Source organism: Mytilus galloprovincialis, chromosome 1, assembly GCF_965363235.1.
Source record: "Mytilus galloprovincialis chromosome 1, xbMytGall1.hap1.1, whole genome shotgun sequence".
NCBI classification, from domain to species: Eukaryota; Metazoa; Mollusca; class Bivalvia; order Mytilida; family Mytilidae; genus Mytilus; species Mytilus galloprovincialis.
This window is the reverse complement of record NC_134838.1, coordinates 21274736-21289022: the sequence shown is the minus strand read 5'-3', so window position 1 is coordinate 21289022 and position 14287 is coordinate 21274736. Positions and strand designations below refer to the sequence as shown.

At 31.4% G+C, this 14287-nt stretch overlaps 1 protein-coding gene across 2 annotated transcripts in view; it reads right to left on the bottom strand.

The window, feature by feature from the left end:
• The window catches only part of LOC143068941 (uncharacterized), a 30035-nt gene extending 19674 nt beyond the window's left edge, over nucleotides 1–10361 (bottom strand). The window contains exons 1-7 of one of the 2 annotated variants that reach the window (XM_076243353.1): nucleotides 10242–10350; nucleotides 7452–7521; nucleotides 5290–5832; nucleotides 4435–4597; nucleotides 1902–2050; nucleotides 1458–1597; nucleotides 885–1169 (exon numbers count right to left, since the gene is read on the bottom strand). In XM_076243353.1, coding sequence (XP_076099468.1) covers nucleotides 885–1169; nucleotides 1458–1597; nucleotides 1902–2050; nucleotides 4435–4597; nucleotides 5290–5755 — 1203 coding nt within the window. In that variant the 5' untranslated portion in view covers nucleotides 5756–5832; nucleotides 7452–7521; nucleotides 10242–10350. Of the gene's footprint in view, nucleotides 1–884; nucleotides 1170–1457; nucleotides 1598–1901; nucleotides 2051–4434; nucleotides 4598–5289; nucleotides 5833–7451; nucleotides 7522–10241 lie in introns of both variants that reach the window. The other variant, XM_076243342.1, reaches the window with a different exon arrangement.
• Nucleotides 10362–14287: the final 3926 nt, after the last annotated feature.

Below are 14287 nucleotides of genomic sequence, written 5' to 3'. Positions count from 1 at the left end.
AGTTCACTTTTATAGAAAAATTTGTAAGGGTTCCGCGGAACCCAGTGTCTCGCCTACTTTTGCTGTAAATTGCAGGATCAACAAAAATGAGGGAAAAAATCAATAAAAATATTCCTCTTGATACCATGTTTGAATTGTAGGAAGCTTCTGTCCAAGTTTGGTAAAAAATCCAGGATAGTTTATGAATCTAATAAATGTTTTAAAAACTTTAACTGCAGACTGGATGTAATGTTAACTGGAAGAAAAACTAAGTCCATTTATAAGTAAAATACAGATACACAGGTACAAAATATTAACAAAATTTCCTTCTAGATACTAGCTTTTGATCATAAACAAGCTTCTGTCTTAGTTTGGTACAAATAAAAAAAAGTATAAGAAAGTTATCAAAATTTTTAAAAATTTAACCACAGAGTGAATGTGTTGTTTCATGGCAGAAAAAAAGTCCATTTAAAGTAAAATATGGAAAAAATGGATTTGTCATTTTACAAAATTTACTTCTGGATACTATCTTATGATCATAAACAAGATTCTGTCCAAGTTTGGTACAAACCAAGGATAGTTTAAGAAAGTTATTTAAATTTTAAAAACTTTAACCACAGAGTCTATGTAATGTTTTCCCGCAGAAAAACTAAGTCCATTTATAAGTAAAATACGGAAAAAATGGAATTTTATTTTCACAAAATTTACTTCTGGATACTATCTTATGATCATAAACAAGCTTCTGTCCAAGTTTGGTAGAAATCCTGTATGGTTTAAGAAAGTTATTAAAATTTCAAAAACTTTAACCACAGAGTGAATATTTGTGGACGCCGCCGACGACGACGGAATGTATGATCGCTTAGTCTAGCTTCTTTCGACTAAAGTCGAAGGCTCGACATAAATACCTGATGTGCTGTGTAATAGGCACTTTGACCTGCAAAGTCCCAAATATTCAAGGTCACTTTTTGTACTGCTTCCTTTTTAGCAACAGGTTCTTCAGGTGTCCCTACTTTAGAATCTTTGCCATTTTTGTGATTTTTCCCAGAAGGTAAACATGCTTCTTGTTGGTCTAACATTTCCTGAAGAAGTTCTATCACTCTTTCTGGAACATCATTTATTGTCTCATTTAAGATAGGATGATCACTATTTGATGAAGGCGTGTTCCTAATATTTTGTTTTTCTTTATCATTCTGAAATGGAATTTAAAAATAAAAAAAAGATTTACTTGTATATAATTAACAGCATGATAGAAACATTTCTCTAATTTCCAACACTAATAGTCAATAACTCAATAACAATCATATAACGTAAAATAATAATGACAGATATCTTTTAAGAGATGTAAGATTGATTTTATCATTGAATTAGATTATTTATTACTCAACACTGTGCAAACTCACTAAAAACCATCTATGGATTAACTAAGTAATAAAGTCTAATAACTTATAATGTTAAGTACATGTAGTAACTTTCCTTACTTTTCTACCAAGAGATAAAATTCTTAGACTGTCTCGACTAGATACTTTAGATCTATTGGTTGTTTTCTGTTTGGCCATTTCTTTCATGATATTTTCAGCTAATCCATGGTTATATTCTTCTTCTATAGAATCATATTCTCCTGTAAAACAACATACATAATGTAATCAATGTACATCTCTATGAATAATGCATTTTCTTGTGGAATTATTAATTGTAAATAACACAATGCAAAACATGCATAAAATATACAGAAATTACAAATAACAAATTTTACTAAAGATAGATGATTAACATGATTAAATCTAAATTGTTTTTCCAGTGGAAGAAAAAAACAAAACCAAAATGCCATAAGTTTAGTAATTTACTCTTTCTATTGGTAATTATGGATAGTTCTATTTAGCAATTTTGTTATAGACAGTCTCACAAATCATTAAGGAGCTTACCTATACTATCTGACTGGTTCCTGTTCTGCAGCTCTAGGTTGATCTGGTTGCCAGATATTGCTGATTTCCATTCTGACTTTTGTGACAGATTAAATGAGCAAGAAAATGATAGATCTATGCCATCTGTAGCCTCTTCTTTGGTATTGTGTCTAAAATCGTAAGAAAAATATTATCTCTCAAACAGAACCTGTATTTAATTCTTCCTGACAATATAAAAACGAAGATGTGGTATGATTGCCAATGAGACAACTCTTCACAAGAGACCAAATGACACAGAAATTAACAGCTGTAAGTTACTGTACATCCTTCAACAATGAGCATTGCCCATACTGCTTTAATTTCAGATGAAAATCAAATTATAAATTGTTGAATGACAGATGGACAACAGTCAGCTAAGACTGCTAAGACAGAGTTGAGCACTTATTGGGCTGAGAGATAAGTCTTTTAAAAAAAATCATATATCAAAGATTTGTAAACCAATTTCAAGTATTCAAATATGTTCACTTGGATGACTTATTCCCATTCTGAGAAATTTCAGATTTTTTGCCACAATTTTTTTACGTAACAACAACAAGGTATAATATTTTTTGTACGTCTGAAAAGAACATGTATAAAAAGCTAAATTTAAAAAAACTAGTTTGATACAATTTTTTGGTTTGTTTTGTTTTTTGTAAATTTCTCCAAGGTCTGTACTTTTCCTTGTAACATGAAAATTAGAATGAGTGTATGAGAACTAAGTTGAATATAAAAAGGAGACGTGGTATGATTTCAGCTTTAAACGACCCCTAAATAACAAATGTATAAACAATTTGAAATAAAAGTTTATCTTAAGCATTGTCACAAGATGGTGTTGTTAAAAATAATTAAGCTTCTTTGTAATTATAATTACCACTTTACACGTTATGTCGTCAAATGCAGGGTTTCCGCTGGCGGTCGCCATTTTCGCAATTTGCGAAAAAATAATAATTGTGGCGATTAAATTCGTCATTGGCGAAAGAATTTGGCGAAAGAAATATATAACGTTTTATTTTCAGCCATCTTGTTTATTTACTTTTTTGGGGGGTTTCTAGGACTTATCTGATCAGACAATACTCCGAATTCACCTTGAACTCGTTTAGATTTTGACAGAAAATCAATAATCAGCTGATTGAATAGGTATCAACATCAAAGGACTAAGGGATGACATCAAAAGTTCAATGTAGGATAAAAAACTTAATTCACATAGTTTTTTCACTGACCCCCACACCCTCCCTCTTAACTTAATTTGGGAAAAATTGATTTACCAATAGGGATATATGTAAAAATTGATTTTAGATATTGATTTTAGATATACAAAACTTGCAGAATTTTAACCCCCTACCCCAAAACTATTTGATTTAAGTTTTTTATCCTACATCGATCTTTTGATGTCATCCCTAATTAAGGTGTTGATTGTATTGTATTATATGACAAAATGATATGGATAAATGGAGTCCGTCACGTCACAAAAGGGATTTATTAACCACTTTGCGACGCACGTGTTTGAAGCAAAATTTTGACGCTTCCTCTCGATCCTTCTTCTCTCCTTCTTTTAATGATAGCCCAGAAAAGAAAACTGTTGTTATGACGAAAAATGTTGAAAAGCAAGAAAGGTCTCTGATTTAAAACTTTATCATTTAACTTTGATATACATAATGTAGATAATTGATTTGAGTGGGTACTTTAAAGTCGTTTCATTGACACACGTGTTTCAAGCATTATCATAGTTTTACTTATTTACGATGGTCTAGGCTAGAAAAGAAAACTGTCGTTATGAAGAAATCTATTCAAAAGGTTGGCATGAGAGTAACCCTTCAATGTAATGACTACACCTTACACGTGTGATCAATTTCAAGTGATAAAATGTTTTGTTTTGTTGTAAAAACCGGCTTCTTATTTAGGGGGGGGCTGAAAAAAAGACAAATTTAAAAAGAAAAATATATATGTGTTACTTGGCGAAAAAAATAATAAAGTGGCGAAAAATATATAGTTTCGGCGAAAGAGGTGGCGAAAAAATAATTGACCCAGGGGAAACACTGGTCAAATGTAAATGTGAAAAATATCATACTACTATAGTTATTAGTAAAACATGAAATCAATAAACTGGCATAACAACAATAACAGTAATTTCCTTTTCAATTATGCTAATAGGGCATATAGAATAATTCACATCTGATAATTGTATATAATTTTCACTAGTTTTTTACATCATTATTTAATAACAAATTGATTTTCTAAAAGTACATGAAAGAAAAACATAAACATTTACTTTACCTTTCAAATGTTATTCTCTATAGGGATTTGAATTATTAATGACAGATTAAAAAAAAAAATTTCAAATTTCTTTTAACAAAGACATATTTGACATGTTTGATGTATAAATTAATGACTAATAACAAAATATTTTTATTTTGCATTTGAAAGCTTACATGGTCCTCCCATTGCTTTCTATTCATATCTTTTGCTTTTCTGATTGAGTCAACTTTTCTTCACCCTCATTTTATAAAACACTTACTCTAGGCCAATTAAGGATTTTTTAAGGCTTGTTTTGCCAACTCTGTCTTGACCAACTAACATAAGCCTACTGCGGTAGATAACTTTGGTCCCTGAGGTACAAGCCTCATCATAGGCCATAACAGCATCTGGTCCTCTGGCAAGAATTTCTTTTGGTGCTTCATCTACAAATAAACATAATTTCATTTTTAAATTCTTTTAAATGTTTAGTAACAAATAGTTTTAATAAAAATTTCTATTTGGAACTTAATGAAAGACTAATGACTTTGCATTATCATATTACATGTGCCCTTAATAGCTTGCTGTTTGGTGTGAGCCAATACTCCATGCTGAAGGCCGTACTTTGACCTATTATGGTTTACTTTTTACAAATTGTGACATGGATGGAGAGTTGTCTCTTTTGCACTCATACCACATCTTCATATATTTAATTAACAAGTAAAATGTAAATTGCTAAAGAACTTCAAGTATCACTAAAAAAAAGTTTAACAAGTAAATATTTAACAAGTAAAAAACCTGTAACTAATATCGATATATTTCATAAAAAAAAATTGTCACGAGTCTTGTCAGTTGATTCAAGTTTTATCCTATAACCAGTAAACTAGATGTACAGCATGTACAGTAAATTCAGAAATGTTTGCATGCATTTATTATTGTGATTTCAGCAGAACAGACCATATATAATGTGAAAATAATTATTGCGATTACAATCTCCATGTTTTTAGCTGCACAAAAATATACAGTACATGTATATGCATCAGATTTTCAGAATGCAAGCTTTTATTGTGATATATACACATTTAATTGAATTGTTCACATCATTTCTGAATTTATTGTAAAATATTTGAATACAGACCTGGTTTGACAAGCTTGGCCCCAGTTGTATTCCCGTAGATATCCACAACAAGCCACAACTGTTTATCTGTAGGTATGTTGGTTACCCATGCTCCTTTGTAATCCCCATCTATAAATAACTGAAGGGCTCCTGAAGAACTTAGATAAACAATTAACTTTGACTTTTCCTTGATCCATTTTTCTGCAACTGCTCTTATCCAGTAACCATCCTCCTCCACTAAATTACGAAAAGCAAACCTAGGCAATTCTGATTGGTTTATTTTAGATGGATTATTTGTGGTTAGTCCGATACCTAGGGCACCACTCCATGATGTTGAGGTTGATAATTCTACACATACTTTTTGGTTGACTTTGACCTGCTGATCACCAAAGGTCATCCCATTGCAAAATATTCCATCAGCTCGGTATGCTTGTGTTTTGTTCCCCGACAGAGTTACTGATGTGCCATGAGTAGAATGGAACTTCATGACACCACTCTTCTTCTACAATGCTTCATTTATCTTTTGTATACACCTGTACGTAAGCATTGCACCAAGTTATGTACCTGAAATTATAACATAATCTTGTATTATAAATAGCATAGTTTTTTCTCTACAGGTGATAATTAGATGCCTTAAAATACAAAGCCTATATTGATTTTTGGTCTCATTACCATTATAATTGAAAGAAGTTTGTTTTTATCTTTAGAATTGATTATAATACCAAGCAGCATTAAAAGAAAAGGAAACAAAAGCATTCCCCTTATAATTATAATTGGTAAAATTGATTTTACTTTTATATATGATTAAAGGTGAATGAAATGTAGCATATTGATCCTTTCTTAAGGTGTAAAGTCTGATTATTAACTTGTATTTCTTGACTGCTCTATATACATGTTTACTTGGACAAATGTTATGCTTTGTAGACAAATAATTATTAATTTGACTTCATCAGTGACACTATCCATGTAGACTAGTCTAGACTGATTATATCTAGGTTTTCACACTTTAGATACAGTTTAATAGAATAGAGAAGCAAAGAATATTGGCATCTATCCATGACACAAAACCAGCACATGCACAACTAAAAAACACATAAAAAGCAAAGAAATACCGGTTTTATTGCTGTTCTTCACCTAAAAGTCTAAGTGAAGCCTTCAACACAGAGTAAAAAACCTCTCACCTCACTACAATTTTAAGAAGGCACAGACTTGAATGGAATAATGTTACTTTAATGGATAAAATCATACTTTGTAAATGTAAAAAGATTTTTAAAGCTACCTATAATAAATATATTCCTGACTCTCAGTAAGTATGCTTGAAAATGTGATACATGTAGTATTATAAGCTTTTAAAATCAATAGCTTTAATTTATACTAATACAAATCCCCAAACAATAAACGAAGATGAGCACAAATTGTCAAATCAATATTGAATTATAGCAGAGCATGGTTAGCAATGTGCAATTCTACCTGTAATTACTAACAGGTGATTTCTTCTCACGTTTTCTGCTGCTTTATTTGGTTTATCTTGTATAATATACTTTAACCTTAATATGAACTTAATGGAAAGGAGATGATTAATGTAGAAAAGACTGATGCTTGTAATCATAAGGCCTTGTATCTAATATTCAGGGGAAATATTGATTTATATATAATTTATTTCAAAGCATCTAAGTTGTCATCTTCCAGATTACTCAAGAGTCAACCCGCCACATTCTGTATGTATGTGCCTGTCCGAAGTCAGGAGCCTATAATTCAGTGTTGTCGTTGTTGAGGGGTTACATTCCTTCATTTTTGTACATAAATTAGGCCGTTAGTTTTTTTTCATCTGAATTGACTTACACTGGTCATTTCGGGGCCTGTTATAGCTGACTATGATGTATGGGCTTTGCTCATTGTTTAAGACCGTACTGTGACCTATATTTGTTAATTTCTGTGTCATTTAGTCTCTCTTGTGGAGAGTTGTCTCATTGGCCATCATACCACATCTCCTTTTTTATATTATAAACTCAGAAATTATTGTGTGCATTTATTAATATTGAGGAATGGACATTATTGCAATTTCAGGAAAATCTGCAAATAGATATATGCATCAGATGACAGAATGTGAGATATTATTGCAATACTCACCCAGTCGAATTATTCGCATCAATAAAATATCTCACAATAAATTCTTAACTTACAGTAGTTGACAATCTTGGGATATTGTGGTCGATTGATAGTTAAAACAAACATTTCCCACTTTTCTTCTGCCTTTAAAAAAATATGATTGAAATCTAATATCAGAAAAAGATCAACCTTTCTTGAAGTAATTTTTTTCAGATTAGGTTTGAATATGTTACTATTGTCCCTTAAAATTCTTTTTCGATAAGCGAAATGTGATTAGAACTTGAACTATGAGCACTAATTGGTACTGAAATTATAAAGTATTAGTGGTATTTTGAAATGTGAAGTAAAAATTAAATAATTCAGATTTATCAAATCTTACACTTCTAGTTTGTATGGACCATAAATTATTGCATTGTTCTCCTGGCAGAAGTAAATAGAAAGTGGGTATTTTTTTCCTGATAAAAAATTGGTATCATACATATTACATTTGTAAATTTCATTTAGTTCTTTGTTGATAAGTTTTTCTAAACACATTCAGTGATTGACATAAATATTTATATATAAGATTTAGAATCTTATTAAAAAGTAAAGAAAACAAGGAAAATTAAATAGCAAAATGTTGACTTTGCTTTTTTTCCTTTCTAAATTCTGATTTTACCTAAACTTAAGAGAATTTTATTTAACAGATACCAAATGATGTTGGACAGTGTTTAAATAACCTAATCACCTATATTAATTCTGGTTTATTTCTGTAAACATAGTCAATGCTTATACATAAAAAGTCTTGAAATTATGCAATATTGGAGGAATTGATATTGTTTCCCGTTGTTTTTTATCTGTTGCACAAATAGCTTTCAAGAAATTTGAAACATGTCAAATAATGGTTCTTAAAGGGAGAAAACTGAAATTAACAAAATTGTGAAATCCATGGTGTATGGGAGGTAACTCCATGTTCATTCATGAAAACAAAAAGCATTAGTTTTACAGAATAAAACTGTAGCATATGTAAAGCAGCATAAAAATTATAAAAATTCCAATGTTTTCACATCTTTTCCTCTGAACATCTAACTTTTTAAGTGAAAAAAATGTTGGAAATAAATTAAAAACATGGCAGACCTCAAAATGTCTTTGATGAGCTGTTCCCTTTTTTCAGTTTTGACCATTGCAGGTATAGATTTTGTCCTGTCAGCCATAGAAATAAAATGTTATGTTGTTTTAAAAAATTGGTCCTAGTGTTGAAGCTTGAATCAAGATAATTAACTTAGAAATATTATATATATATTACTTACAACCTAGTTACCTTCTGATCTTAATACATGTAATACAGTGTTCAATTTACTATGACAATGTCATTTTAGAAATTATGAAATGACATTGTCTGATCTATTAAACATGTTAAAGCACCTTTCTCTTTTAAGTTCATTTAGGCCAAAAGGTCATTAGAGCTATATTTAATGTACAATTAGACAATACAATAGTTTCCATATCATAATTATCTGTTAACTTTAAACATTTGAATTTCATTTTCACATTATCCTGCAAAGTTTGTTAAAATTTGATAATGTGATATTCATTTAGCATAATTTGTCCAGAATGAACGAAATATGTGTCTGCAATGAACAATCTTTGATTCTTGTAGATTGATGATTTACAGACACTTTTGAATTGATCCTCATTCATTGATTGCTACCATGCTTACAATGTACATCATATAAATTCTGTCTTTTTCTCTGACATTATAACTAGTTGAGTATTAACCATACCTGTCAACCTATGAAAATGAAAATTCAGGTGATAACACGTACAAACTATTTTTCAAGCTGAATTTAAGTATTTAGCGGACATTTTGTTATAATTCAAATCAAAGTTTCCCAAACATGTTCACAAGGTTAAGTCAATTTAAGTGTAAAGACTGAAAACAATTTAAAACTTTACATAATCATATTTCATAACATTTGATGCCATAACACCTTCTCTTGATCATTCTACTGTATGTTAGTATTACAAGCCACAGGACATTGTGCAAGATAATCCCTTTCATTATAACCATGAAATTGATGCAGGATGAATTTTAACAATCTTGTCTGGCTATACGTCCTGTTAATAAGGACTTTAACTGGATATACAACCCTTGCAAGGTCAGACTTTCACATATAAAGCTGTTGTTTTTTTGTTAGGAAAATTAACTTGAGTTGATGTTTTTATGAATAAAAAAGGTTAAACAATTTAAGGTGGTAAAAAGGGAAAATTTTTTTTTTAAATTTTTTATTTGTTCTGAGGTGTAAAATAATTAAAAGTATTATTCTGATATGTAGTTACATTCAATTAATTTTAGATACCAGCTCTTTATAAAAGAAAAATAACATAAGTTTAAGGAGTGTAGGTGAAGGAAAAACGGGAAGTAACTCAAACTGTAAAACAACTTTTAAATACACATGCAAACATTCCTATTATAAAGCTAAGGTAATTGGTTATTAATTAATAGTGTGTTTGACACAAAAGCTGTCAAGTGATGCTATGCACTTAATGAGTCACTTAATTTGACAGTTTAAGGTCTTAGACATGTTAGACGGTTATTTTAAAAAATTGCTGTGATGCCCCAAGAATTAATAGTTATTTGAACTAGTGCCTCCATAAAGCATTTTAAGAAATAAACAAATATATAATCAAACAAATTATAGGCCCGTAAAGGGCATGTTACATATGATAAATACAAATAGATACAGTCATAGGACAGTAGGTACTTGTAAGTAAAGAAACAATGATGTCAATGTTCATGTGTATACATGGAACTGGCTTAAGATATTAATTAATATGTATATGGCATATGGAAATTCATCTATTCATTGTTTAAATATACATACATCTGTAAACTAAGTTATCAAATCGTTGTTGTGGTCCCTGTGGTTGTCGGTCGATCAGGACAGGTGATTAGGCAAACAAACGAGATCGACGTCAATTCAGCGCTTGATATTTGCCTTATGAAACAAACACTCTAATAACTCAGATAAATAAAAATTCTGACGCGGACCTCCGAGAAGACATGCAGGACATTGGACAACTCGCCTCACAGCAAATTCGCCCTAAATTTCCACAATACCGTTGTAACATATTTCACAATATTTATTCTTATACAGTTTCTTCTTTTATAACTTCGTATAATGGAACACCTTTTGTAATACAGGTATCTATCTACTTTTACCAACCACTAAAGGTTTTTACCGGAAGAATGAATAAAAGAAGATTTTGGGTATACGTTGAGAAACAACAACCCAACGACAAAAATATCAAAACTACACCAGGAGTGCGACATGCATTTTTCAAAAATAGAAAAGTGTATCAATCAATTGTAAATAAATTTAACAGAAACAGTAAAAATTAAGCCATCCCGATCACCATATTTTCGAAATAACAAGAAATGGCACTCTGCATGCCATCTGCTGACGAGGTTCTTGAATTATGACAACCCATGACTTGAAATGCTATGAGTTTAGTATTTTGTAGATCTAAACCTTACCCTTTTTTTTAATTTTTATTAGATTATATAGCAGACTGCTATACACAATAAACACCCGTGAGTCACAGGGAAAACTATGGAACGCCATGACTGCCTTATGTTAACAGTCCAGGCGATTATTGTAAAGAGTAACATTACTTAAACCTATAATATAACATAATAAAGTAATATTACAGCTTTATGTAATATAACGTCTATATTACAAAAAGACGTAATAATCAATATTACGAAAATATGTAATATAGTTTTGCTAAATTACGAATATAGGTAATATAAGTTATGACGACCATTTTAGTATAATTCGACATCATTGTTACTGACCTCAAGTAGATTTTCTGAAAGAGAAATGATCAACTTTCAGTTTAGCATTTGCCAAAAAATATTCATTTTACCGCATAAAAGGTTTAAATACAAAATAAACGCTTTTCCGACATGTCATTCACCTAAAGTCGTGTTAATAAACAACATTATATGCAGTGCTCACAACATATTCATTCGTAAACGAAGTCGAGTACTGGACAACAAATGGAAGTTTTTAACGACCTTGACTGGCTATACAGCCCTTGCACTGTCGGGAAATAAAAACTGGAGTACTGGAACAAAATATTCCTCATAGTATCGTAGTGCAAAGTCACGTGAGACAGAGACATTTGAGTTATCCAAGTCCAAGCTTACAAACCAATTAACCATCTCCAACAGATTTTTTCATTCATTTTCGATTGTGTGTAATTTACCAGAATACATAACCTCATGCTCAAATAGTACAAAGAAGAAGGAAAACAATTTAATAAAAATTATGTTATCTTCACGGAAAGTAAACGGCGGTAGGATGTTAATTTATCAAGTCGAAAGAGAACTTAGAATTAATATATGGTGTTTTATTTTAGGACCAAATAATGACAATCACACACGTGGCAATCAAAAAGCGAAGTGACAGAGTTTTTATTGATATAACCACTTCATTCAATATCACAGTGAAACATTAAAAAAAATATATAAATAAGATACCAGAGCAAGACTCATTATTTCATGCACTGGATGCGCGTTTTGTCTACAGAGAACTTAATTACCAGTGGCTTAGAGCATTTTGAAATCCAAATCAATTAGAAAGTTGAAGATCATTTAAAACAAAATAACCAAAAAATGTTTATGCAAATCAAACCAAATCAAAACTCAAGGGTCACTACAATTTCAACAAACTGCTCATTTTCACTTTTGGATTTGGGAAATAGTCTGATTTCTATTTTAAACAAACCATTTTTTTTAAAACTTTATTAAAAAACGGACCTAGTGCAAACTGTTGACTCTTTAAATAAATTAGAGAAGATCACGTTAATTAAATCAGTGTAAAAAAGAAAATAGCTATAGCATCGATAACATCTGTAGTAAATCTTTTTAAAATATATGACACAGCTGTAAAAGTTATCGACGACGGACGCCAAGTGATGAGAAAAGCTCACTTGGCCCTTCGGGGACACATGACCCGTAAAGAACACAAAATACAAATTAATAAATAACCTGCCGGGGAAACACTTTATGAAATCGACAATTATAGATGACAAACACAGAATACATGCACAGTCGTTTCAACTCTTGTTCACAGTTACGGCAAAGCCACGCAAAGTTCTCACCCTGTTGTGACTATTTACAATATTGTGCATTTATCCTTGTAATAATGAAATAACTATTATACATATGTGTAACAAAAGACAGGTATCGATATTGACTATGTATAAACACTAGTACAAAAGGACGTTTAAAACACTTCGACATTGGGTAAAAACAACCAATACCTTACCGAACACAACATAAGAGACATTTGGCCTGTACGACTCGTGACCGAAGTTTCCTTTGAACGAAAGTGTCTCGAAATTAAGGTAGGGTAGAATCCTAAATTTTCACATGGACATACTTCCTGCAAATTTTGCCGTTCCAAAAAGGAACAGCGTGCTTCGCCGTATCAAGCATTTAAGTCAGTTTTATTTTTTGTGGTCACCCGACCAAAAAAAACCCACATTTTTTATTGGTTTTGAGATCTATTTAAGGTCTTTCCTTTTTCTATAAGGAAAGACCTTACTGTATTTCTTCTGACTATTATTATTCTTTTTGTTCCGCCAAACTTTGACAAAATAAACCTCCGTAACCGTAAACCATGTCGCTTTCATGTTCACACTTTGTATCGGTGTCATGAATACCTATCCGGAACTCACCCTGTGAGTCAAAATATTTTGTCGGTTCGGAGTAATCCCTCCGAAACTCAAAAACCTTGTTATCGTTCCAACACCGTAACCGTAATAGGTAGAAAAAAACCGAAGGGTGAAATTTGTTCAGGACCAGACCCCGGTTCTTCGTTACATTTGGATTGAAAAGATTCAACGACTCATTGGTAGGGTTATGCCCCTATGAAAATTAACCGGTGTCGGTTGGCCACCAAAACTCAGAAACCATAAGTCGTAGACACCTAGGATCTTCACCAATCATCATCAATTAATGTATCTTTGAAAAATACTTCAAGGTCAAATTTGTATGTTGACCTTGACCTTTGACCTAACACCTTGTTATGGGATAATCTCAGAAACCATTATACTTACAGAAGTTTTGAATAGTGGAAAATGTTTGGGTCATTAATGCGCAACTTTGTTACATTTTGACAGAAGAGATTTGACCTTTCTGTAAGGGGCATAACCCCTGATTTAGGTGTCTGAAAAGACAAAATCAGCTTTTACTACATAACCAAAGGTCCTAGACCCATGGGGTCTTCAGCAATGACATTGTGGACCAATGACCTTGACAAAGGTCAAAAGGTCAAAGGTCAAGGTCATGTCCCAAATAGCGAATTATGTGTTTTTGACCTTATTTTAAGGACTTTTAGTGTGTTTTAAATCTTTTCAATACATTCTACGTCTATTGGAACATGTATTTTACATTACAAAAGGAAAGACCTCTCAATTGTTCAAGAACAATTGACATTATAATTATTAAGTATTTTTGTTTTTTAATGTCCAGATTATTTTTATTTGGATTTGGGCTTAAAGGTGTGTTAAAAACTGGAACTTTATGGTCAAGAAAACCTTCTGTGAACTACATTGATCGCAGAGTGTTGAAATACTAAATTGTTTGGTACAATTTAGACATACGTGCAACCAAATCAAGGAAATGCAGACTTTTCCAGGGGAGTCAATACATTTCAGAAAATCGAATAGAACACAACTTTTCTGGTTTTGATACGATAAAAATACATGTTCACAAGTTATTATATCTAGCGTTATCGCTATTTTACGAAATTTTCCTTTTATCTTGCCTGACTGATAATTTCCTTTCTCAGCGGGGTCGAGTGATATGACAAATAATAGCTAAAAACTAAAGGGGCACGATGGCGTTGTGAATGAAATT